The sequence below is a fragment of the Chelonoidis abingdonii genome, chromosome 5 (assembly GCF_003597395.2).
Source record: "Chelonoidis abingdonii isolate Lonesome George chromosome 5, CheloAbing_2.0, whole genome shotgun sequence".
Taxonomy (NCBI): domain Eukaryota; kingdom Metazoa; phylum Chordata; order Testudines; family Testudinidae; genus Chelonoidis; species Chelonoidis abingdonii.
Window position 1 is genome coordinate 982,114 of NC_133773.1, and position 26,330 is coordinate 1,008,443.

General features: G+C 47.5%; 2 protein-coding genes across 6 annotated transcripts in view; one reads left to right on the forward strand and one right to left on the reverse strand.

Annotated features, from left to right (window-relative positions):
• The window catches only part of LOC142046878 (uncharacterized), a 783,739-nt gene that overhangs the window by 276,345 nt on the left and 481,064 nt on the right, over positions 1-26,330 (reverse strand). The gene's annotated exons all lie outside the window — the stretch shown is intronic.
• On the forward strand, positions 455-18,471 carry LOC142046847 (uncharacterized). Of its 5 annotated transcripts, XR_012655885.1 has the most exons (3): positions 455-604; positions 891-983; positions 18,410-18,471. XR_012655885.1 is itself a non-coding variant. In XM_075066008.1 (2 exons), exon 2 carries the CDS (start codon positions 1,160-1,162, stop codon positions 2,180-2,182), a length of 1,023 nt encoding a protein of 340 aa, XP_074922109.1. In that variant the 5' UTR covers positions 455-604; positions 888-1,159; the 3' UTR covers positions 2,183-3,808. The 5 variants fall into 5 exon arrangements, 4 of the variants coding, with proteins under 4 accessions (XP_074922109.1, XP_074922108.1, XP_074922112.1 ...); XM_075066008.1 differs by lacking the exon at positions 18,410-18,471 and having other exon boundaries at positions 888-3,808; XM_075066007.1 differs by lacking the exon at positions 18,410-18,471 and having other exon boundaries at positions 891-3,808.

Below are 26,330 nucleotides of genomic sequence, written 5' to 3' on the forward strand. Positions count from 1 at the left end.
CCCCTAATCATTTTAGTTGCCCTTCTGTGATGTGTGTGTTTCCTGAGGGTTGAATAACTCTCCATTCTGCGCACACACTGATTTCTTCTTTCATTTGCTAAGTTTTTTTTATTAATTTAGGATCTGATTTTGCCAACACTTCTACACATGCTTGTCTTCAGCCATCTGAGCGGTCTCATTGACTATTAAATCGCTGTTTCTGGTCAGGTTTAAAAATGTCTCTCAGATTTATTCCTGATGGCAGGGGCAGAGTCTGTGCTATAATCAAATGACCAAGGCCTGGAACTTTAATTACGGGACCCTAAAAGTACATTTCCAAATCCATATTCAGGCAGTGGAATAAGTGGCCTGGTATCAATAGCTCTGGACACTCGGAACCAAACCCCACTGTTGCAGGCTCAGCGTTTTTGAAACTCAGGCCACTTATTGAGGTAACTGACTGTTGGGCCCTAATTTGATGTTGCTCATTTGTTTGCTTGACCCCAAGTAGAAGTTCCAATGTCCAGACCTGACGTGATCTCCTGGCTGGAGTGAAGAGAGGAGCTGTGGGGCTCCAGTCTCCAGGGAGAGGAGGAAACAAAGATACTGAGACGTGCCCACAGAAGTAAGAAATTGGCAAAAGTGGCTCTGAAACTGTGTTTTGCACCCCCATTGGAAGTGCCACTCCTGAGTTTTCACCAGGTCCGTGTGCCCATGTAGAAACAAACACTGTCCTCCATATTCAGATAGGAATAAGGTGGCAGAATTGTTCCCTTCTTTCTCTCCTTGAGTAAAGGATTTGAGGGCAGTTGTTTGGTTTGTTTCTTCTTTCCCATTCCCCTTTGTGATGTCCCCTTTTTTCTGCATCTCAGTGGGTGACTCCAAACTGGATTCTCTCTCTGTCCCAGCAGGTGATGGGACGGTGAGTGAGACTGAGGAGGAGAACCCTCAGCTAGGAGTCCAGAGCAGGTGGAACCACACAGGACAATTTGGGAAGATCCAAGGTGAATATTTCTCAGTGACTGGGGATGGGAAAAACTTGTGAGACCCAGCCCAGGCCACAGGGGCAACAGGGAAAAGAGCCAGGCAGAGACAGGGTGAATCAGCTCACTGGAGCAGAGGGGTTGGAAAAATCAAAGAAACTGCTCAGCTCACAATCCCCAGTGGAGAGATACCCAATATGTTTGGTGACTCTGGGAAAAGCTTACCTGGAAGTTCAGCCCACATTACTCAGCAGACAATCTACATGGGGAAAAAACCTTACAGATGTGCTGAGTGTGGGAAAAGCTTCTCTCAAAGTACTACGCTCATTAACCATCAGAGAATCCACACAGGAGAAACACCCTATACATGTTTGATCTGTGGGAAAAGCTTCCGATACAGCTCAGTCCTTGCTACACATCAGAGAAAACACACTGGAGAGAAACCTTATAAATGTCCTGAGTGTCAAAAAACATTCAGTGGCAGTGGAAACTTAAACAGGCATCAGAAGATGCACACAGGAGAGAAGCCCTTCAAATGCACTGAGTGTGGGAAAAGCTTCAGGGAGGGCTACCACCTTGTTTCACATCAGAGAATGCACACGAGAGAGAGACCCTATGGATGCCCTGACTGTGGGAAACACTTCTCTGACACTGCTGGGGTCATTATCCATCAGAGAATCCACACAGGAGAGAAGCCCTATATGTGCCCCAAGTGTGGGATCAGCTTTGTTCAGCCCTCACAACTTGTTAGACACCAGAGAATCCACACAGGAGAAAAGCCCTATAAATGCCTGACCTGTGGGAAAAGCTTCAGTGATAAATCACTTTTAAATCAACACCAGAGAATCCACACAGGAGAAAAACCCTATACGTGTATGACCTGCAGGAAAAGCTTCCGATATAGTTCAGCTTTTACCACACATCAGAGAAAACACACTGGAGAGAAACCTTATAAATGCCCCGAGTGCGGGAAAAGCTTCAGTAGCATCACAACCTTTAACGGTCATCGGAAGATACACACAGGAGAGAAGCCCTTCAAATGCTATGATTGTGGGAAAAGTTTCAGGAGGCGCCCAGACCTTAATGTACATCAGAGAACGCACACAGGAGAGAAACCCTATAAATGCTTGACCTGTGGGAAAACATACCGATGTAGCTCACACCTTTCTAAGCATCAGAGAAGCCACACAGGCAAGAAATCCTTGAAGTGCCCTGACTAGGGAAGGGCCAAATGAATAACATCTCTGCCAATTCCTGTGAATCTCAGAGCGTCAGGGCAGGCTGGAGTGGCTGTGTAATGGGGATTATGCAATGGTTCTAAAGCAGGGAATAAAACCACATTCTGGGGACAGAGCCGTGTAGAACAAGAGGCTGGGATAAGGTTCCCACATTGGGATGAGGTTGGTTTATGATTTTTCAAGAAGCTCTGAACAGCTTCTGATCAATGCCTACATTTAAGTTAATTTCCCACAATTTGTCAGTTCAGGCCATAGTCAAGGAACATGTTGGATTCCTCATTGACACTAAGCTGTCACATAGTAGCATCTGCAAGTAATGTTCTTTATCATCTCCCCTTGGCTAGGAGATGCTGTTCCCTGCAGGCAGACAAAAATCCTGCTTCAGTTACTTACAGCTTTGTCACCCCTCAGCAGGGCTGCAGCAATGTGATCTGCCTGGCCATGAAACCATCAGTGTCGAGGGACCTTCAGCTAGTACAGAACGCTTTAGTGCATCTTCTCTGCAACACAAGCTCCTATGAGCATACACCTGTCCTCCACTCCCTACATGGCCTGCCCCAGAATATCAAATTATGTTCAAGATCTTGGTCCTTATCTTCAAGGTGCTCCATGGCCTGGGCCCGGGTTATTTAAAACACTTCCTAAAGCTCTGTGAAGAAGATCATAGACAGCAACTTTGCAACTCTGGCACATTGAAACTGGCCACAATAAGGGTAAAATTTATTTGTGCAGAGACAAAACTGCCTTGGTGGCCAGACTCAGACAGACAGTGGAATGAACTCCCCCAGGAGCTAAAGACCATCACCGACCTGACCACCTTCTGCTCCAGATGTAAGCCACATTTCTTAAACTTTGCCTTCTGTAGTGTAAATACATATCAACACATGTACTTGTTGCCACAAACAAAAGCTGCCATAATAGAACTCTTCCCTGCACACACTTGTCCACCAGGAAATGATGAGAGAACAGACATGTGATAGAAGGTTGCTTACAGCACCACTGAAAGGTGCTTACATACTGTAGGGATGCGCCTGGTGTAAGCATCCACACAGAATAGAATTCTGCTGCCGTGCAGCTCCAGTCTGATTTTCTTGTTCTTTGCAATTTAGCGTCACAGACTCATTAATGATTAAGGTTGAAGAGACCTCAGGAAGTGTCTAGTCCAAGTTCCAGTGTCCCTCTAATTTTTGCCACTCGTGTGCGAAACGAATCTTATGTGACACCAACATGGAGGTGATGTGTGACAGATCACCTCCATATTGGGGCACGTGTCAAAATTAGTGGGGTGGGGCTAAGGGATTTGTTCGGTGTGTGGGAGGGGGTTCCAGGATAGGGCAGAGGGTTGGGGTGTGGGGATGAGGGCTCTGGGGTGTGGCTGGGGATGAGGGATTCAGGGGACAGGATGGGGCTCAGGGCTGGGGCAGAGGGTTGGAGGGCGGGGGGAATGAGGGTGTTGACTGATGATAAAAATATATAAATACACCAACCACATTAGATTTACCAGAAACTATAAGCTGTTCAGCCCCAGTTTCAGAATGTGTTAAATTGTCTTGCTTTCAGACCCTATCTGTATAGAAATTCCATTAAAGCACAAATGTATAAATTTTCTATTCATGTACATTTTATATAGGATCAAAGAGATTGTTGTACTGGGACCACATGGCCTTTACCTCTCACTTTCCCAACACTCCTCTATCCCTTGCAGGGAGTTAGGGTGAGGGAAGACACTCAGGGTGGGAGTGAGGTGTCTGGAATGGACTTAGGGTGTGGGAGGGTGCTCAGGGTGGTGTATGGGGTCTGGGAGGGAGTTAAGGTGCAAGAAGGCTCTCAGAGTGGGGGTGTGGGGTCTGGGAGGGAGTTAGGGTGTGGGAGGGCTCTCTGGATGGGGATGCAGGGTCTGGGAGGGAGTTAGGGTGCGGGAAGCCAATCAGGGGTGGGGTCTGGGAGGGAGTTAGGGTGTGGGATTGTTCTCAGGATTGGGGGTGGGGTCTGGGAGGGAGTTAGGGTGCGGGAAGGTGCTTAAGGATGGGGTCCAGGGTCTGGGAGGGATTTAAGGTATGGGAGGGTGCTCAGGGTAGGGTGCGGGGTCTGGGAGGGAGGAGTTAGGATGTGGTAGGTTGCTCAGGGTAGTGTTGTGGGGTCTGGGAGGGAGTTAGAGTGCAGGATGGTTATCAGGGATGGGGTGCAGGGTCTGGGACACAGTGAGGATGTGGGAAGGCGCTCAGAGTGGGGGTGCGGGGTCTGAGAGGGAGTTAGAGTGAGGAAAGGCACTCAGGGTGGGGATGTGGGGAGTAGGAGGGTGTTAGGGTGTGAGAATTTGCGCAGGGTGAGGTTGTGGGGTCTAGGAGGGAGTTAGTGTGCAGGAAGGCGCTGAGGTGTGGGTGAGGGGTTTCGAAGGGAGGGTGTAGGAGGGTGCTCAGGGTGGGGTACGGGGTCTGGTAGGGAGTTTGGGTTTGGGAGGGCACTCAGGGTGGGGTGCACGGTCTGGGAGGGAGTTAGGATGTGGGAGGGTGTTCAGGGTGGGGGTTGTGGTCTTGGAGGGAATTAGGGTTCAGGAAGGTGCTCAGGGATTGTGTCTGGGGTCTGGGAGGGAGTTAGGGTGTGGGAGGGGGCTCAGGGTGGGGGTGTAGGATCTGGGATGGAGTTAGGGTGTGGGAGGGCACTCAGGATGGGGGTGTAGGGTCTGGGATGGAGTTAGAGTGTGGGAGGGCACTCTGGATAGGGGGGTGGGTCTGGGAGGGAGTTAGAGTGTGGGAAGGCGCTCAAGGATGGGGTCTCAGTTTGGGAGGGAGTTAGGGTGTGGGAAGGCGCTCAGGTTGGAAGTGTGGGGTCTAGGAGGGAGTTTGGGTGTGGGAGGGCTCTCAGGGTGGGATGCGGGGTCTGGGAGGGAGGCAGGATGGGGGAGGGCACTCAGGGTGGGTGTGGGGTCTGGGAGGGAGTTCGGGTGTGCGAAGGCACAGGGATTGGGTCTGGGAGGGAGTTAGGTTGTGGGAGGGTGCTCAGGGTGGGGTTGCGGGGTCTGGGAGGTGTTAAGGTGTGGGAGGGCACTCAGAGTGAGGTGCACTGTATGGGAGGTAGTTAGGGTGTGGGAGGGTGCTAAGGGTGGGGTGCGGGAGGGCACTCAGGGTGGGGTGCAGGGTCTGGAAGGGAGTTAGGGTTTGGGAGGACACTCAGTGTAGTGTGCAGGGCCTGAAATGGAGTTAGGGTGTGGGAGGGCGCTCAGTGTGGGGTGCAGGGTCTGGGAGGGAGTTAGGGTGTGGGAGCGTGCTTTGGAAGAGAGTTAGGGTGTGGGAGGGCACTCAGGGTGGGATACAGGGCCTGGGAGGGAATTAGGGTGTGAGAGGGTCCTCAGGGTGGGTTCGCAGGGTCTGGGTGGGAGTTAGGGTGCGGGAAGGTGCTCAGGGTGGGGTGCAGGGTCTGGAAGGGAGTTAGGGTGTGGGAGGGCGCTTAGGGTGGGGTGTGGGGTCTGGGAGAGGGTTAGGGAGTGGAAGGGCACTCAGGGTGGGATACAGGGCCTGGGAGGGAATTAGGGTGTGAGAGGGTCCTCAGGGTGGGTTCGCGGGGTCTGGGTGGGAGTTAGGGTGTGGGAAGGTGCTCAGGGTAGGGTGCATGATCTGAGAGCAAGTTAGGGTGTTGGAGGGTGCTCAGGGTGGGGGTGCGAGGTCTGGGGGGGAATTAGGGTGTGCGAAGGCCTTCAGTGATTGGGTCTGGGGTCTGGGAGGGAGTTAGGGTGTGGGAGGACGCTCAGGGTTGGTATGTTCAGTCTGGGAGGGAGTTATGGTGCAGGAAGGCACTCGGGACAGGGTGGGTTCTGGGAGGGAGTTAGGGTGTGGGAAGGCACTCAGGGTGTGGGAGGGCGCTCAGAGTGGGGTGCAGGGTCTGGGAGGGAGTTTGGGTGCAGGAGGGCGCTCAGGGTGGGTGTTAGGATATAAATATTCAGGCCTGTCTGCAAAGTTTAGACTTTAAGAATTTAGGTGTATTCTTATCACTTAGCTAGTTATAGAGGATGATAGACCCAGGCCAGCTGGGAACAGCAGAATAGCTGAAGGCAGATATACTGGCCACTGGCTTAACAGTTTTCTGTTCCCTGAGTGACCAGAGCAGGGGCTGCTCCAGGCTAATGAGAACACCTGACTCTAATTAACCTGCTAAGAGTCAGGTGAGACTGTTAAGCACCTGACTCTAGTTAAGGCCCCTCTGATGCTATAAAAGGGCTCACTCCAGTCAGGCAGGGGAGAGCCAGGGAGCCAGAGGAGAGGAAGTGCAGCTGAAGGGCTGGTTAATGAAGACACCCTCAAGCCATCCGTAAGGGAGCCCTAAGGTAAGGGAGAAGCAGGAGAGATGTGGGGAAGTGGTGCAGGGAAATGTAGCAACTGTGGCAGTGAAAGGTCGGCTGCCAACAGCTGCTGCCATTAGGGTCCCTGGGCTGGAACCTGGAGTAGAGGGTGGGCCTGGGTCCCCTCCGACCCACCCCTACAGAAATACCTCCTGGGAGAGGAAGTCAGGCCCCTGTCAGGACAGGAGGCTAAACGGTCCTGAAATAAGCCCCCAGGGACAACAGAGACTGTGGGAGTTCTCTCACCAACCTCCTAGCTGGCCTATGATGAAAGGGCTCATTAGACTGTAACCCTGGCCCTAGAGAGAGAAGGGCTACGTGGAGGGTCACAGTGAGCCACTGAGGCTAGCATAAACTGCTAGACGTGCAGGACCCACGGGGGCAAGGTCAGAGCTCTGCCACAAGAGGAATAAAAGAATCAAAAATCACAGTTTGTCTGTAATGGCCTTTTTTTACTGTGACAGTCTGGGGCCTGGTTTTTCAGCTAACCAGCAGAGGCAGCCATAAGCTGGGAAGTGTATGGTCACATTCTTACATTTTTAAACTCGTTACATGAAAATAAGGTGCTATTGGGCTGTTAGGAATAGAACCCTGTCCTGATAGTCCTATTACCTTCGGAGAAAGGGAAGAGCCTAGAAGATGTAAAAGGAAACTTAGTTTGATAGCATCCTGTCTGGCAAGAACTCTCTCATCAATAGCTGGGATGTGAAATCCCCATTTCTGTATTGTTCTATCACTGTAGTCTCCACTTCCCTATTGTTTGTCTATATAATCTCTGTCTGGTTCTGTGATTGTTTCTGTCTGCTGTACAATTAATTTTGTTGGGTGTAAACCAATTAAGGTGGTGGGATAATTGGTTAAATAACCATGTTACAATATGTTAGGATTGGTTAGTTACATTTTAGTAAAATAATTGGTTCTGGTATAGCTAAGCAGAACTCAAGTTTTATTATATAGTCTGCAGTCAATCAGGAAGTAAGGTGGGAATGGGGATCATGTTTTGCTAAAGGGGGAAATGGGAACAGGGGATGAGAACAGGGACACAGGCAAGGCTCTGTGGTGTCAGAGCTGGGAAGGGGGACATCGAGGAAGGAAACTGGAATCATGCTTGCTGGACGTTCACCCCAATAAACATCAAATTGTTTGCAGCTTCAGACTTTGGGTATTGTTGCTCTCTGTTCATGCGAGAAGGACCAGGGAAGTGAGAGGGTGAAGGAATAAGCCCCCTAACATCTTGGTGCTGGTGACTTGGCTGCATCTCATCAGATAGGTGAGTGGCAGCCTGTAAGTCGCCCTCCCCAACAGTCTGCACAGCTGCTTGGAGGGGATATAGTGAATTCTCATGATGGTAGTGCGGGTTCTGGCCAGCCAGGGTAAAGGGTTTTTTGGATAAATGGATAAGGAAGAACCAGGGCCCATACCAGGTGCAGGGGTCAGCCTGGGATGAGATTAAAAAAGAAACGGAGGAAGTGTTAGGGGACTCAGAGGGATGGGGGTAGCTAAGGAGCCCATCCTCCTTTGGCATATGGGTAGTGGAAGAAAGTCCCTGCCCATGGGAACTGGATGCCTTCTAGGGAAAGGAAGCACTTCAGTCCACTTGTGGGAGGTTTGAAGTAAGGGCAGCATTACGGGAAGCTGCCAGGAATCTTTCAAGTTTGATGCTGTTTCAGCAGGCGCTGCTGAAGTGTTGTAAATTAGTTAGGGTGTCTAAGGATTTGGCACAACAGGGTTTAGAGTCAGAAGCAGAGTTTGCAGACCACCTTTAGAGACAGTGAACGCCATCTCTGCCTAGCTGTCCTTCCTCGAATAGCATCCCGTGGTCAAGGAAGCCAAAGCCTTCCTGGCGACACCATCTTTGCAGGCATTCATCACCATGATGCATCTGTCTCTATCCGGGCCTCTACCTTTGACAGGAAGAATTGAAGAGAATACCATCTGTGCTCCAAACTCCTTCACCTGTACTCCCAGAGCCCTGTAGTCACTCTTGATCTGCTCAGTGTCACACCTCGCAGTATCATTTGTGCCCACATGGATAAGTAGCATGGGGTAGTCGTCAGAGGGCTGGATAATCCTCAACAGTGCCTCTGTAACATTTTGGATACAGGCCCCCGGGAGGCAGCATATCTCCTGAGATGAAATGTCAGGGCAACAGATGGGCACCTCTGTCCCCCTCAGCAAAGAGTCTCTGACCAGTACTACCTTACGTTTGCTATTTGCAGTGGTGGCAGCAGACCTCTCAGCCTTAGGGGTACAAGGCTTCTCCTCCTTTACTGTAGGGGTGATTCCTTCTCTCCTGTATCAGAGCATCAATTACCTATTACCACGGCGGAAGGGTTTGGAGCAGGGGTGGAACACTGCCTGCTGCCAGAAGTAATCAACTGCCAGCGTCCACCCTGATCCATCTCCTCCTCCACCAGTGGTGTGTCAGCAGTCCTGTGTACTGGGACAGCTACCTCAGCTGTCTCCACATGGACACTTTTCAGAAATCGCTTGTGGATTCGGATGCTCCTCAACCTAGCCACCTCCTCCTGTAGCTCTCCCACCTGCTGGCTGAGAGATTCCACCAGTAGGCACCTTTCACATTGGATGCCCCCCCAGCCTGGATATCAGTAAGTGGAAATTGCAAGTTACAGTCCCTGCAAAACCACACCAGGATTGGGTAGAAGCATCCATGCTCAGGTGCTCTGTCTGGCTACAGGCGCAGGTGGAGGAGATGGAAGCAGTGCCAGCACAGGTGTTGCAGGTCTTCCTAACCATCGTAGGCCTCCCTCTGTCAAACTCTTTCTCAAATTCCCTGGTCTGAAGTCCCCTGTCCGCTCTGCTCCCCTGGTCTCTCTGCCTTTGGCTTTTAAAGCCTGCTTGCCTAGGTCAGTCCCACCCCCTCATGAGTCACACTGGGGAAGGCTAATCAAGGGAACAAGGTCAGGCACTCAGTTCCAACTGCTACAGCAGCTGTAACTGAAACTGAAGTCACCTGAAATCAGAATCACAATTAAGATTCAAACAGTCGAGCACACTCACTCACACCAACAGCTAGGACTCTCACGTGGTAGCCTGTTCAGCAGCAGGATCTCTTGCTCTCCTTCTCAAACTTCCCTGTCCGCAGCTCCCTGTCAGCTCTGCTCTGGGACTCAGGGCTGCATTCCAAAAGGAGCTTTAGAGCCGCAGGCCAGGGCCCTGCAGCCCCTAAAGCCCTAGAGCCGGCCCTGCCTCTGTTCTAGATCTCTTTGAATTGGGTGTCCCACTGACTGTGCTGTGACTATATAGTAATGGTGTCTTGTTACTAATCTTCTGAATTTCTTAAATATTCAATTGTACAATAGATGAGAATACATATTAATGATCCTGCTGCTTCACCCTCTGAACCGCTCAAGATAACCTCAAGTTCCACAAAGGAATTGGTCTTAGATGTGGGAGAGAATAATATTTTTCAGATGCTTTTCAGAATCTCACTATATGCATTAGAATAAAAACGTGTTCACATTAGTAATTGTACTTTCTGAACTGCTTTTGAGGAGATCTGGATAGTGTTGTGATTAAGAAATATTTAAACACTTGTAAAGGTCCGTTTTCAGTAAAAGGCATGACATTAATACTATAAAGTACATTGAACAGAACAGACAAAGTGAAGTGGCCACAATCACTAATCAACTAAGGTTTTTTCCCCTATCTTCGTAATTCTCTTCCTAGGCTTTCTTAAAGTATAAAGGTTTGAGAGTCAATTGCTTAATGCTGTACAACAATTAGACAGAAGAAATTAACTACATGAAACTGGCAAGCCAGAACTTCATGAGAGTTAGACAGTATCACAGGCTTTAATATACTTAAATATTTAAATTTATTGTTAGTGTGACAGGTTCCTCCCCAGGGTGCTACCTGGAACTGGGGTACCACTGAGCCCTCTGACCCACCAGCCTGGGCTCCCTCTCACCTTCTGTTGCTGTGACAAGCTGCAAAGCCCACCAAGCTTGCAAAGCCCACCAACTTTCACACAGGTAGGCGGACACCCAGCTGCAGCTACATGCAGGCTCTGTCCAGCCACTGCATGCAGCAACAGTAGAGAGGCTACAGCCTAAATAACCACCAACTTCCCAGGCTAGGACCCCAGAACAGTACCATCCTGCCCTGGTCAAATCTGGCCAGTCTATGGGTTCAATACCCAGCCTGCCTCTCCCTCAACATGAAGAGGCCAGTGCACACTTGTGGTAACCCACACACTTCAGTCAAGTCTCTCTGGCTTAAATTAAAGCATAAAATAAGTTTATTAACTACAAAAGGTAGATTTTGAGTGATTATAAGGGATAGCAAACAGATCAAAGCAGATTACCTAGTAAATAAACAAAAACCCAAACTAACCTTAAGGGACTAGAAAGACTGGATATGAACTAGCAAATTCTCATCCTGTTGATATAAGCAGGGTTACAGATACTTAAGGCACAATCTGACTTTGCTTTGCAACTTGGGTTTCCCAGATTGTCATATATAGGCTAGAAATCCCTTTAGCCTGGGTCTAGCACTTCCCCCAGTTCAGTCTTTGTTCCTCAGATGTTTCCACGTCTTGTGTGGGGAGTGAAGAACAAAAGATGGCACTTCTGGGTTTGTATAGCTTTAGCATAGGGCAGGAACACTTTGTTCCCAAATCTGTTACCAGACGAGTTTGTGGGAAAAACACTGATCTCCCAGGATGGCGTCCAGCATCATGTGAGCTGGTCACATGTCCTTGTAGAGTCATAGCAGCCATCACTCCCAGGTTGGCTCAAGCATTCTCAGGAAGGCTGAGCTTTTTTACAGTCCATTGTCTTTGCTGATGGACCATCAGCACTCTCTGGTTTCTTCACTGTTGTACCTGAAGGCTAGTTGTGGGGTGTCACCCAGAGCAAGCATATTTGAAATACAGATCATAGAATCGTAGAATGTCAGGATTGGAAGGGACCTCAGGAGGTCATCTAGTCCAACCCCCTGCTCAAAGCAGGACCAATCCTCAACTAAATCATACATAGTCAATATTTATAACTTAGGATACAAAAATAATACGATTAGGATAATCATTCAGCAAATCATATCCTTTTCAATGACTTCTCACATGCCTTATCTTGCATAAAATACATCATAATTAAGCCATACTTATATCATTGTAATATAACTGAATATGGGGTGCAGTGTCAGAGGGGGCTTCTTCAGAAACAGATCTTTAATGAGGATTAGAGGTTAGGTACTGACACAACCCTGTGATGTTGTGCAGTCTATATGGCTTTATAAAAATTTAATAAATGAATATAATTGAGATGCTTCATGCAAAAGGTCTCTTGTAAGATATCATTACAAAGCTTATAATCTACTGTGTGGTAATCCTATTTGTATAAATGTACCATTTTTGTATCTGAAACTAGAAATATGAACTATAACTCTGAAGGCCTATTGTAATTATGCAAAGTGTGGGCCTTTAATAGTGGTTTGGAATCTTGATGACTCCCATTAACCAGGACAATTGTCTGCAGATGGATGTGTTTTACGTGTAAGTCTTCCTGTATATGTGTTCTGGCAAGTGGGTAATGAAGTCTTGCAGTGACATGTGATCATGTCACCTGAACTGGAACCCATCTTTAACCTGATGTCTTTCCATTGAGAAGGAGGGAGTGGGAACCCAGAGAGGGACAAAGGATTCCCTCCGTATGCAAAAGATAGATAAAGAGGTGGAACAGAACAAATGGGGGAGAGGAGCCATCATGAAGAATCCCCTAGCTACCACCTGAGCTGGAACAAGAGCTGTAGCAGGGGAAAGAATTGTGCCCAGGTCTGGAAGGGGTCCAGTTTCAGAAAAAAACTTACTGAAGTATCTCTGAGGGTGAGATTATCTGTATTCAGTTTGATTAGACATAGATTTGTGCATTTTATTTTATTTTGCTTGGTGAGTGACTTTGTTCTGTCTGCTACTACGTGGAACCACTTAAATCCTACTTTCTGTATTCAATACAATCACTTTTTACTTAATTAACTCAGAGTATGTGTTAATACCTGGGGGAGCAAACAACTGTGCATCTCTCTCTCTCAGTGTTATAGAGAGCAAACAATTTATGAGTTTACCCTGCATAAGTTTTATACAGGGTAAAATGGATTGATTTGGGTTTAGACCTCATTGGGAGTTGGGCATCTGAGTGTTAAAGACAAAGCACTTTGTGAGTATTTAGGTAAATTGCTAGCTTTGGACAAGTGGTATAGACCCTGTGGAACGATTGTTGGAGCAGAAGGGAGTGTTGGCTCAGAAGAGGGTGTGGAGCCTAGCTGGCAGGAAAAACAGGAGGCACAGTAGTCTGATATCAGGTGGAGTCCAGGGGGTTCTGTGATCACCTGTCAATAAGAAATCCTGATGCTCTCTTTTTTATTCAAAAGGCAGAATGTGATCTCTGGTGTTTGCATACAAACAATAGTGTAAAACATCATACAAAATAATGTCTGAAAAAGCAGCGGATGATGTACAGGGTAAGAAGATATAGATGATGTGTTTAGCACTAGTGATTTATGCAGAAGTACTTACATGCAGCAAATAATCCAATTAAAGAAGCTGGTTTGCATGATGCAGCTTAAATGTTCCTTGTTAGTGTGAATTAATGTTTGCTTGTAGCCATTAGTGTTATATGCTCGTGCAGGGACAATTTGTCATATGTTAATTACCAGTGTAGCAAAGGGAGGGGCACACATGGCTGTATGTTAGGAGTTAGGAATCTGCTTGTCAGGGTAGGGTGTACGACACCCCGCCCCCCCCCCCGTCAGTGTGTGGTGGAGGCTTTAATTATCTAATGGTTTTACATGTAGCTAGTGTGGGGTTTAATAAATACTAGTAATAAGATACTTGTGTAGCTGGCATAATGTTAGTTGGTCAAGTATATGGTGTCTTCGGATGAACGAATATTATACAAATACAGGTATTGATCAATAGAAGGAGGGATACTCGCAAGTCACTTAGAGGGGTGGTGGGGGTCGATATGATTCAAAGAAGCTTCTGGATCTATACTGAAGCGATGCCTGGTAGAATGGTTAGTGTGTCACGCTATTGTGTTCAATTCTACATGTTGGGGGTATTGTGAGTAAAACAAGGAAATGTCCAGATCAAGAGGAGAGGAAAGTAAGCCGGACTTAACACGCTGATACTGTTCTATGGTTGGAGGCATAGCTGGAGTAATGATCCAGTGTGGCATCAATTCTTTTAGGAAGATTGGGACACTGAATGAGGTCAGAGAAGAGCCAACATGAACCAGGAATCAATGCTGGAAATGCAACTGGCTAAAAAGGATGATCTTACTGGTCAAGAAGCAATACGGACCCGTTTCCTTAGTCCGAGAATACAGCAATGAGTACTAGAATTGTTACCAATTCTGAGTTATATAAAGTGACAGACGTGCGATCTACTTTCAACACCCGCATATGTAAACTCTTGCAGAAAGAGCACTTATTTTGCACTGTGCCATACCTAAATGCTTAATGTATAGATTTGAGTATCCTAAAATTATATTCTAGAAAGTATCCTGAGTGTAAAAATCTGTAATATCCTATAGAGTGTACAGTGTGTGACAGTTTCATTACATAGCTCCCACTTGCTGATGCCAATAATTAAATTATCAATGAGACCATAGTGGTGAGCCTATGAGAAGTGTAGTGGGTTCTGTGTGAGCACAGGGACCTGCAGGCTCATTTCAGATGGGAGCAACATGTCTGAAGTAATTGGGAAAGAGAACTACATTATTTCTTTGATGATTGCTCTGTCGATGCTGTTTAGAATGTGTGTGCGAGCCTTCAGGATGGGTTTCATGGTTACGCATGTCACTCTGGAATTATCTCCTATAAGCCTTTTGTATATTGATTAATTTTTTTTGTGAGAATAAAGAATTGAAATGGAAATGTAGACTTTTTTTCCTTAACACAAAAGGAATCTTCAGTCACTTCAATTTTGCATCCATGACTTATTCTCTTCTCATTTTGGGGTTTTTGGTCTAACATGGCTGTGATGCAGAGAAAAGTAGGAACAGGTTTAGGGTAATAACCTCGAAGGAGTAGATTACATGCTTGGGTGCCAGTTTCTGACTAGCTGTCCACAGCAGAGACTCTCCGAACCCTGCAAACTCCCAGCGAGTCCATGCCCTCATGCTCTTGCCCATGATGGACATCCATAGCCCTCCTCCAACCCTGTCTCTACAGCATAAACACCTTGGATATTAAACTCGGCTATATCCAGGAAACGCTCATAGACTATCGAGTGGTTGGATAAGGGACAGTCAGGAGGTAGATAGTCAACGCTTTCTTGTCAAATGCAGCCAGCCCATAATCTATCCAGCAGGGCTTTGGTCGAACTGGGCCTTAAAACCCGTGCTAAGGAGGATTTTTCCCCCCCCCATCGCTCTCCTTTAGGACCATTCATGCTTACCACCCTAGTGAAAGTTTTCCTAAATACCAACCTAAATCTCACCCACGCCTTGAGTAACTATTATCCGTTCGTTCTGTATCTGCACCTGAGAAAGCTAGACATTGCCTCTTTGGGACTCTCTTCAGGTAGTTGAAAGCGCTATTTAATCCCACGCGTCATCTTAGTGCAGACTAAATATCCAGTTCCAGCTCTCTTGAGTAAGTGCATGTGCCACAGCCCTCATTCATGATTTGTTGCTCCCAAAGACATGAAGTTGCTAATTATTCATAGGGCATTTTAGTGGGTTGAGTGTCTTATTAACGAGCTTCTAATAAGAGTGCTGAGTCATTGGGAGAAAATTGCAGAGCTATTTGCATATCTTCTAAAAAGGATCTCTGTTAATACCAGCTCACTGATTAATAAACATGCAAAATAATAAAGATCCTAGTGCAGAGCTTCTGGGAGCGATACGTAATTAGAAGTTATGCTCCTACTGAGAGGAGCCTGCTTCTGCCTTGTGGTTAGTGAAATAACCTTCTGATGTCATCAGTTAAGGCAAAATTCCAGCACTGGAAATGCTCATGTCTCCCTCTGGCAAATAATAGGAGCCACATGCAAGTATCCGATTTCAGAATTTGGCCCTTAGGGTGGAGAGGCATGAGGTATGGACTCTGATACTGCAAGATAAGACGGCACTGGTGTTACGAGTGGTTATGGAGTAACCACCACTGTATCCAGCAGATGTGCCAAATTAAATAAGCAACTGAAAATAACTCCAGCCATGCTTTGGATGGTCCACAGTCCGACGGTCAGACCGGGCTCCTGGCACTCACCTCATCCCCACGCGGAAGGTTAGCTACAAGACGTCACTCTGTTCTGTGACTCAGTCTCCTGCTTTAATGAGCCCATATTCCTCTGGGAAACCATCCTCAGGTTTAAAGATTAGATTGTGAGCTCCTTGGAGCAGTGAATGTTTGGAAAGTGCCTGGCCATCAATAAATGAGGGGAGATTTGAAATGAGTGCAAACATTGGAGGTGTTGCTAGGAAATGTTGAATTCATGAACAAGAAAGAGGGTGTAAACTGAAATAATCTCTCACTGCATGTGAGCACCAGGCTTCCGGCCAGAGACATAACTGCTGCTGACTGAATCCTTAAGTGAGAGGGTTGAATACTGGGGATAAAATAGATCAAATAGGCTTTTTCCATGTCTTGTTCCATTATCCATCAAACAGATGTTGATCAGCTCTGGAGCAGGTTCTCTTAGAAGCGGTGTTGAAAGGGGAGCTCTCTTGCACTCCCACTTGGCTGACTGAGGTCTCTTTTCCAGTGCCATGGTAGCAGCAGCAGAGTTAGGTCTCCTCTAGAAAGGCAGCCAGAAGGGGAGGAAGGCATGGGTCCCTGACCCACAGAATGGGACTGACACATGCAATGGGGAAGCAGGCTGCATCTCATAAAGAGGGGTTGGTGCACTCACTGCATGGAAGAATCCTACAGACACATGGTCTGGATTTTAACCAGGCCACAACATTATTAGTCAAATTACATCCAAAGTCCCTGTCAGGGGACACCCCAGCACAGTCACCTGCACCGCACTGATCCATTGCCAATTTTGGGGGTGCTCCCATCACGGAGGGAGCCAATCATCACACTTGGAGGTTCTCTGGGCACCACCTGTCTGCTACCATCCCTCCCCCTTTCAGGGGCTGAGGCAAGAGTGATGATGATTAAATCAACTGCTTGCATACAATATTACTGTCTTATAAGAGTGCACAGAGTGAGGTCTTTTCTGAAAGCTAATGATACTGGTGATGAATATTTGTTAGTCTCTAAGGTGCCACAAGTACTCCTGTTCTTTTAGCTATCTGTTTGCTATGTAAATTAAGCATAGTGGAATCAGAAACAACAGAAGCCCCAGAATGATGGCATGTCATAGGCTTCATGCTGCTTGTTAGCCAAGGGAGAATTTCCTTTAGGCCATCTGGTGGGACTTTTTGGGATCGGGGTATCTAAGTTCTATCTCTGCTCTCTCCATGAAGTGTCAAGCAGCAACACTGTGCAGCTGAAGGATAATTGTGAGGTATCTAGAGGTCATGAATTATTTTACAGTGGTATGCAGATATCCCCTTACCCACCATTGACATGCAGCCACCTTTGGAGATAATATAACAGCTGTTTAATGACTCAAAAGATAAGACATCACACCACATCCAAGAGAAACTGGGAAGATTTTAGCAAGACAATGCAGAAGAGAGTCTTGAGTTCTTTTCCAGCTCTTAACTGTGCTATTCTTGGGTGAGTTATTGAAATGCTCTTTGCTTGGCTTCACTCTCAGTCTGGATGGCTTCTTGCTTCTGGTGGGGCTCGAAATGCTGGCAGGACATACTGTCCTAAGGTATTGGGGGGCCCCTTTGCAGGCTCGAAGCAAAAGGTGCAGCAGGGGAAATATTGGGGGAAAGGAAAGATTCCCAAGCATTTTAAACCTGTTGAAAAGGTTTCCAGATGGAGAAGGCCAATAGTGCTGACTAGAGACTGAGACTAAAAACTATAGACCAGGGCTGTCTATTAATTGCAGGTAAGTCACATGATTAACTCAAAAAAATGAATTGTGATTACAAAAATGAATCACTGTTACATAGAATACCAATTGAAATGTATTAAATATTTTATACATTTTCATATATATTGTATTCTGTATTGTAACTGAAATCTGAAACTTGTTTTGGTTATAAATATTTGCACTGTAAAAATGATCAACAAAACAAATTGTATTTTTCAGTTCACCTCCTACAAGTACCGTAGTGCAATCAGAGAATCATAGATTAGGGTTAGAAGGGACCTCAGGAGGTCATTTAGTCCAATCCCCTGCTCAACGCAGGACCAACCCCAACTAAATCATCCCAGCCAGGAGTTTGTCAAGCCGGGCCTTAAATGTTTAAGGACGGAGATTCCACCACCTCCCTAGCTAACCCATTCCAGTGCTTCACCACCCTCCTAGGGAAATAGTTTTTCCTAATATCCAACCTAGATCTCCCCCACTGCAACTTGAGACCATTGCTCCTTGTTCTGTCATCTGCCACCACTGAGAACAGCCGAGCTCCATCTTTTATGGAACCCCCCTTCAGGTAGTTGAAGGCTGCTATCAAATTCCCCCCGCCCCACTCTTCTCTTCCACAGACTAAGTCCAGTTCCCTCAGCCTCTCCTCATAAGTCATATGCCCCAACTCCCTAATCACTTTTGTTGCCCTCTGCTGGACTCTCTCCAATTTGTCCAAATCCCTTCTGTAGTGGGGGGATCAAAACCAGACGCCATACACCAGATGTGGCCTCACCAGTGCCGAACAGAGGGGAATAATCACTTCCTTCGATCTGCTAGCAATGCTCCTACTAATGCAGCCCAATATGCCATTAGCCATCTTGGCAGCAAGGGCACACTGCTGACTCATATCCAGCTTCTCGTACACCGTAATCCCCAGGTCCTTTTTTGCAGAACTGCTGCTTAGCCAGTCGGTCCCTAGCCTGTAGCAGTGCATGGGATTCTTTCATCCTAAGTGCAGAACGCTGATCTTGTCCTTCTTGAACCTCAGCAGATTTCTTTTGACCCAATCTTCCAATTTGTCTAGGTCATTCTGGACCCTATCTCTACCCTCCAGCATATCTACCTCTCCCCCCAGCTTAGTGTCATCCATAAACTTGCTGAGGGTGCAATCCGTCCCATCATCCAGATCAATAATCATGGAATCACAGAATATCAGGGTTGGAAAGGACCTCAGGAGGTCATCTAGTCCAACCCCCTGCTCAAAGCAGGACCAATCCCCAACTAAATCATCCCAGCCAGGGCTTTGTCAAGCCTGACCTTAAAAACCTCTAAGGAAGGAGATTCCACCACCTCCCTAGGTAACCCATTCCAGTGCTTCACCACTCTCCTAGTGAAAAAGTTTTTTCCTAATATCCAGCCACTCCGCTTGATACCGGCTGCCAACTAGACATCGAGCCAGTTGATCACTACCCATTGAGCCAACGATCTAGCCAGCTTTCTATCCACCTTATAGTCCATTCATCCAATCCATACTTTTTAACTTGCTGGCAAGAATACTGTGGGGAGACCTGTATCAAAAGCTTTGCTAAAGTCAAGATATATCACATCCACACACTTTCCCCATATCCACAGAGCCAGTTATCTCATCATAGAAGGCAATCAGGTTGGTCAGGCATGACTTGCCCTTGGTGAATCCATGTTGACTGTTCCTGATCACTTCCTCTCCTCCAAGTGCTTCAAAATGGATTCCTTGAGGACCTGCTCCATGATTTTTCCAGGGACTGAGGTGAGGCTGACCAGTCTGTAGTTCCCAGATTCTCTTCTTCCCTTTTAAAAGATGGGCACTATATTTGCCTTTTTCCAATTGTCCAGGACCTCTCCCGATCACCACAAGTTTTCAAAGATAATGGCCAATGGCTCTGCAATCACATCAGCCAACTCCCTCAGCACCCTCAGGATGCATTAGATCTGGACCCATGGACTTGTGCATGTCCAGCTTTTCTAAATAGTCCTTAACCTGTTCTTTCACCACTGAGGGCTGCTCACCTCCTCCCCATACTGTGCTGCCCAGTGCAGCAGTCTGGGAGCTGACCTTGTCTGTGAAGAACCAGAGGCAAAAAAAGCATTGAGTACTTCAGCTTTTTCCACATCATCTGTCACTAGGTTGCCTCCCCATTCAGTAAGGGTCCCACACTTTCCCTGACCACCTTCTTGTTGCTAACATACCTGTAGAAACCCTTCTTGTTACCCTTCACATCCCTTGCTAGCTGCAACTCCAATTGTGCTTTGGCCTTCCTGATTACACCCTGCATGCTCTGAGCAATATTTTTATACTCCTCCCTAGTCATCTGTCCAGTTTTCCACTTGTAAGCTTCCTCTTTTTGTGTTTAAGCTCACCGAAGATTTCTCTGTTAAGCCAAGCTGGTCGCCTGCCATATTTGCTCTTCTTTCTGCATATTAGGATGGTTTGTTCCTGTGCCCTCAATAAGTCTTCTTTAAAATACGGCCAGCTCTCCTGGACTCCTTTCCCCCTCATGTTAGCCTCCCAGGGGATCCTGCCCATCAGTTCCCTAAGGGTGTCAAAGGGTGCTTTTCTAAAGTCCAGAGTCTGTATTCTGCTGCTCTGCTTTCTTCCTTGTATCAGGATCCTGAACTCGACCATCTCATGGTCACTGCTGACCAGGTTGCTACCCACTTCTGCTTCTCCTACCAATTCTTCCCTGTTTGTGAAAAGCAGGTCAAAAGAATAACTCCTGATTAGTTTCTGCAGTAGTTGCACCAGGAAGGTGTCCCCAACACTCTCCAGAAACTTGCTGGATATTCGGTGAAGTGCTGTATTGCTCTCTCAGCAGATATCAGGGTGATTTGAAGTCCCTCATGAGAACTGTGATCTGGAAAGTTCTGTTAGTTGTTCGAAGAAAGCCTCGTCCACCTCATCCCCCTGGTCTGGTGGTCTATAGCAGACTCCCACCATAACATCACCCTTGTTGCTCTCACTTCTCAGCTTAATGCACAGACTCTCAACAGGGTTTTCTCCAGTTTCATACTGGAGTTCTGACCAGTCATACTGGTCTCTTACATACAATGAAACTCCTCCACTTTGTCCTTCCTGAACAGTTTATACCCATCCATGACAGTGCTCCAGTCATGTGAGTTATCCCACAAAGTCTCTGTTATTCCAATCACATCAGTTCCTTGATTGTGCCAGGACTTCCAATTCTTCCTGCTTGTTTCCCAGGTTTCTTGTGTTCATGTACAGCACCCAAGATAACTGGTCAATTGCCCTACTTTCTCAGTATGAATCAGGAGACCTCACCTGTTGCAATCTGTTTGTAGTGAAAGTGCATCTTACAAATGTAGGGGTTTTTTTTGTTACATTACTGCACTCTAAAACAAAACAATGTAAAGCTTCAGAACCTACAAGTCCACTCAGTCCTACTTCTTGTTCAGCCAATCACTAAGACAAACTAGTTTGTTTACATTTACAGGAGATAATGCTGCTTTCTTCTTGCTTACGGTGTCACCTTAAATCAGAACAGGCATTTGCATGGCACTTTTGTAGCCAGCATTGCAAGGTATTTACATGCAGATATGTTAAACATTCATTTGCCTCTTCATGCTTCAGCCACTATTCCAGAGGACTTGCTTCCATGCTGATGACGCTCGTTAAATAAAATGTGTTAATTAAACTTGTGTCTGAACTTCTTGGGGGAGAATTGCTCTGTTTTATCCGCATTCTGCCATATATTTCATGTTATAGCAATCTCAGATGATGAACCAGCACATGTTCATTTTAAGAACACTTTCACTGCAGTTTTTGACAAAATGCAAAGAAGGTACCAATGTGAGATTTCTAAAGATAGCTACAGCACTCCACCCAAGGCTTAAGAATCTGAAGTGCCTTCCAAAATCTGAGTGGGACGAGGTGTGGAGCAAAATGCCAATGCAGAAACTACAGAACCCGACCCACCAAAAAAGAAAAGCAACCTTCTGCTGGTGGCATCTGAGTCAGATGCTGAAAATGAACATGCGTCGGTCCACACTGCTTTGGATAGTTATCAAGCAGAACCCATTGTCTGCATTGACGCATGTCCCCTGGAATGGTGGTTGAAGCATGAAGGGCATAGGAATCTTTAGCACATCTGGCAAGTAAATATCCTGCTATGTCAGCTACAACAGTGCCATGAGAACATCTGTTCTCACTTTCAGGTGACATAAACAAGAAGCAGGCAGCATTGTTTACATTTGCAGGAGACAAACTTCTTTTGTCTGAGCAATTGGCTGAACAAGAAGTAGGACTGAGTGGACTTGCAGGCTCTAACATTTTACATTGTTTTATTTTTGAATAAAGTTCTTTTGTACATAATTCTAAATTTTAAGTTCAACTTTCATGATAGAGATTGCACTAAAGTACTTGAATTAGTTGAAAAATACTATTTTATTTACAGTGCAAATACTTGTAATAAAAAATAATAAAGTGAGCACTTTACACTTTGTATTCTGTGTTCTAATTGAAATCAATATATTTGAAAATGTAGAAAACATCCAAAAATATTTAAATGATTTTCTATTGTTTAACAGTGCAATTAATAGTGATTAATTTTTTTAATTGCTTGGCAGCCCAACTACAGATGTTTTAAAGAATTTTGTAGCATGGCTAGAACCCTATCAAGACGCTCTCTGTGTCCAGCTCTATGGTTTTTAGAGCCATTGCTATCAAATCTGGTTTAATTTCTGTAGAGTCCTTTTGTGCATTTCCAGAAAGTTGGGTTCAAACGTCCATAGAAGGAAATGGAGGAAGGTTCTGATTTTGCCAGATTTCCCCCTCCTACTGTCAATAATGCTTCCTCTCCCACCCTCATAAAAAGTTTTCTGAAGAGATCCTGTCATATGAGATCGTGAATCATTCTCTTCAGCTATGCTCGTACACTTACCATCCTACATAGCCAGAAAGACTAGATCCAGGATGTTGGGATTCAACTATATGCAAACTGCTCTTACTCCCAGGTCCCTCAGCTCCTATTATTTATTCACCCAGTGCTGATTCATAGAATCCTAGAATATCAGGGTTGGAAGGGATCTCAGGAGGTATCTAGTCCAACCCCTTGCTCAAAGGAGGACCAATCCCAACTAAATCATCCCGGCCAGGGCTTTGTCAAGCCTGACCTTAAAAAGCTCTAAGGAAGGAGATTCCACCACCTCCCTAGGAAACTCATTCCAGTGCTTCACCACTCTCCTAGTGAAAGTTTCTCTCCATCTACACCACAGGCAGATATTCACTCTCGCGGTCCTTATCTGTCAGCTGAAATTCATTTACTGGTTAGTCAGTCATCTCAGTAACAAAACTGAGATTGTCAAAGGATCCTAAGGGAGTTAGGTGCCCAAATCCCATTGGAAGGAAGCCAACTGGAGTCAGGCAGCCAATGTGCAACACCTTGGAAAATTCCAGGGGATAATAGTAACCAGTTCCCTGTCAAGGTGCTGAAGTTGCCAGGAACGAGCTGGAGAACAAACTGGGACTCATTGTCCTCTGGCAGTGAAATGCCACACATAGCCCAACACTCCTGAGGTGGGTCAAGTAGCTCTCACTGACCCTTCCATGCCTCATTTTCTGCTGTTTGCTTCCTGCCCCTGGCAATGCAAACACAATTGTTCAGTTTGGCTACATCTACAATACAGCCGGCTCAACGCTCTGGCAATCAATGCACTGGGAGGTCAATTTAGCAGGTCTAGTGAAGACCCACCAAATCGACCACAGATCACTCTCCAGTCAACCCACCCTACTCGACCCTAAATGAGAACAGTAAGATAAGTCAACGGGAGTGTGTCTCCCATTGACCCAGCGCAGTGTAGACACCGCAGTATGTCCACGTAAGCTACGTTGACTCCAGCTCTGTTGTTCGTATAGCTGGAGTTGTGTAACTTAGATCGACTTACTGTGGCAGTGTAGCCTTAGCTTTGAAGGGCTGCTCCTTAGAACTGGGCTGAATTTCTTCCTATGGGCTAGTTAGATTGTGCCATAGAGACACACACTCCACAAGCAGTCCCACTGCAGAAAACACGACTCCTTAGAGAGTAAGATGCTGCTAAGTGGGAGTAAGTGGGGCAGAATCAGGCTCTGTGTTTGCTACAAATACACTGTTAAACCTGGAACACTCTTACATACATGGCAAGGTGTTAGATGCCTTAGAAATATCTTTCAACATGGAAGAAATTTGGAAAATCCAACCACTGAACCCATCATAGAACACTTGGCTTGTGTAGCCTGACCCCACCCAAAACTAGCCATCTTTTGGCCATCACAGGTGATGACTGGTGAACCTTAACGAAGGCCCCGAGTTACAGGAAAAGAATTGATCCTGGCTGCATGGGCACCCAAAGATATTTTCAGATGTCAAAGGGAAGGAAGAATCCTGCTGCAAGAATCCAGCCTAGAACCTGTTGTAATAACACAAGCATCTAGACCAGGGGTCGGCAACCTTTCAGAAACGGTGTGCCGAGTCTTCATTTATTCACTCTAATTTAAGGTTTCGCGTGCCGGTAATGCATTTTAACATTTTTTAGAAGGTCTCTCTATAAGTCTATATATTATATAACTAAACTAGTGTTGTATTGTAAAATAAACAGGGTTTTCAAAATGTATAAGAAGCTTCATTTAAAATGAAATTAAAATGTTGATCTTACGCTGGCCCGCTCAGCCCGCTGCTGGTCTGGGGTTCTGTTCACCTAGGCCTTGGATAAGGGTGGGGGCAGGGAGCAGGGATTGGTGGATGTGGGGGTTGGGATCCCGGGGCTGGGGGTGGTTGGTTGGCCCTTGGATAAGGGTGGGGGCAGGGAGCAGGGATTGGTGGATGTGGGGGTTGGGATCCCGGGGCTGGGGGTGGTTGGTTGGCCCGGCTGGGGGCAGAGGGCTGGATATGTGTATGGGGGTGTAGGTGTCAGGGCAGAGGGGGCGCTGGGTATGGGTGGGGGGTGCCAGAGTCAGGGCTAGGGTTGGGGGGGGGATGAAGGAGTCAGTAGAGGGCTGGGTATGTATATGAGGGAGGTACAGGCCTCAGGGCAGGGGCCTGGGGTGGTGGCGGGGCTCAGGGCAGAGGGCGTGGTGTGTGGGGCGGGGGGTGTCAGGGCTCAGGGCAAGAGTGCTGGGTGACTGCCCCCCTAATAACTCAACCCCGCTGCTCCTTGTCCCCTGACTACCCCCTCCTGGGACCCCCCATCCCCATCTAAGCCTCCCTGTTCCTTGTCCCCAGACTGGACTTTACCTCCTACCTGTCCCCTGACTGCCCCGACCCTTATCCACACCTCCATCTCCAGCCAGACCCCCAGGACTCCCATGCCTATCCAACCGCTCCCTTTCTCCTGACAGCACCCCCAGAACTCCCGACCCATCCAACCCCCCACCAATCCCTGCCTGCCCCAACTCCTCTCCACACCCCTGCCTCCTGACAGGACCCCAGAACTCCCAACTCATACAACCCCCCAGCTCCTTGTCCCTGACCACCCCCTACAGAGACCCCCCCACCTTGCTCCTGGTCCCCTGACTGCCCTGGCCCCTCTTCACCCCCGCCCCCTCACAAACCCGGGACTCCCATGCCCCATCCAACCCCCCCCGCCCCTAACCACCACCCCCCCCGGGATCCACCCCACATCCAACCACCCTGCGCCCTGCCCCCACCCCTTATCCAACCCCCCCAGCCCTGAGCCCCTCACCATGAGGCTCCACACAGAGCTAGATAAGCTGCTCCACGGGAGCACGCAGCCCCGCCCCTCCGGTTGAGCGGGGAACGTGTCTGCCTCCCCACGGAGCCACACGCTGCCCTCGGGAGCGCGCAGCCCCAACCCCCAGAGCGCTGCACGTGGCAGCAGGGCTCCAGGGGAGGGAGAAGGCGGAGGGGCCCGGCAGCTTGCTGCGCTTGGCCCCGCGTTCTGGCCCGGGAGTGCGGACCCCGCGAGTTGCCGTGCCAGCAGAGTGGGGCCATTTGCTCTCCCCATGCGCACGGCTATGCTTCTGCTCCCTACCCCCATGGGGGAAGTGGAGGGCAGCGGAGAGCGCGCCGGGCTGGACAGGATTCTTAGTGGCATGATGGAGTCCCGGCAGGCTCCAGCGTGCCATTAAAAACTGGCTAGCCTGCCGTCTTTGGCACACGTGCCATAGGTTGCCGACCCCTGATCTAAACGAAGGGTAAAATGTTCAGAAGCATCTGGGAGCCTAAGACCCACTGTTAAATGGGAAGAAGCTTTGATAGCCCAACCATATCTAATTTAATTCCCCGCTGTATTATCACAAACAGGCAGACGGGGTGCTGGCAGGCTGTACCATGATGGATGATTTAGTTGGGGATGGCTCCTGCTTTGAGCAGTGGGTTAGACTAGGTACCTTCTGAGGTCCCTTCCAACCCTGATCCATGACAAGCACAGAAGCTTCATGCTGCACAGTACAAGCTAGGTGGAGCCATTTTTATACAGTGCTCTGTCCTAACACTTAACAAGATGCTTATGGAAGTGGTGTGACATCATCCCACCGAGACTTGGGGCTTTTGCACAATAGCCACCAGTGCAAGTCATTCTTTGCTTGGATGTACCAAGGGGATTCTCTTGTGGCAGATCCAGAGAAAGGTCCTGTGTGGGGGGGATGTTGAAAGATGACACAGCCCAGCTTAGCGATGGCTCTGCAAATGACTGAAGGTGAAAGAAAGGACAAGTATCAGAGGGGTAGCCGTGTTAGTCTGGATCTGTAAAAGCAGCAGAGAATCTTGTGGCACCTTATAGACTAACAGACGTTTTGGAGCATGAGCTTTTGTGGGTGAATACCCACTTCGTCAGATACATGTAGTGGAAATTTCCAGGGGCAGGTATAT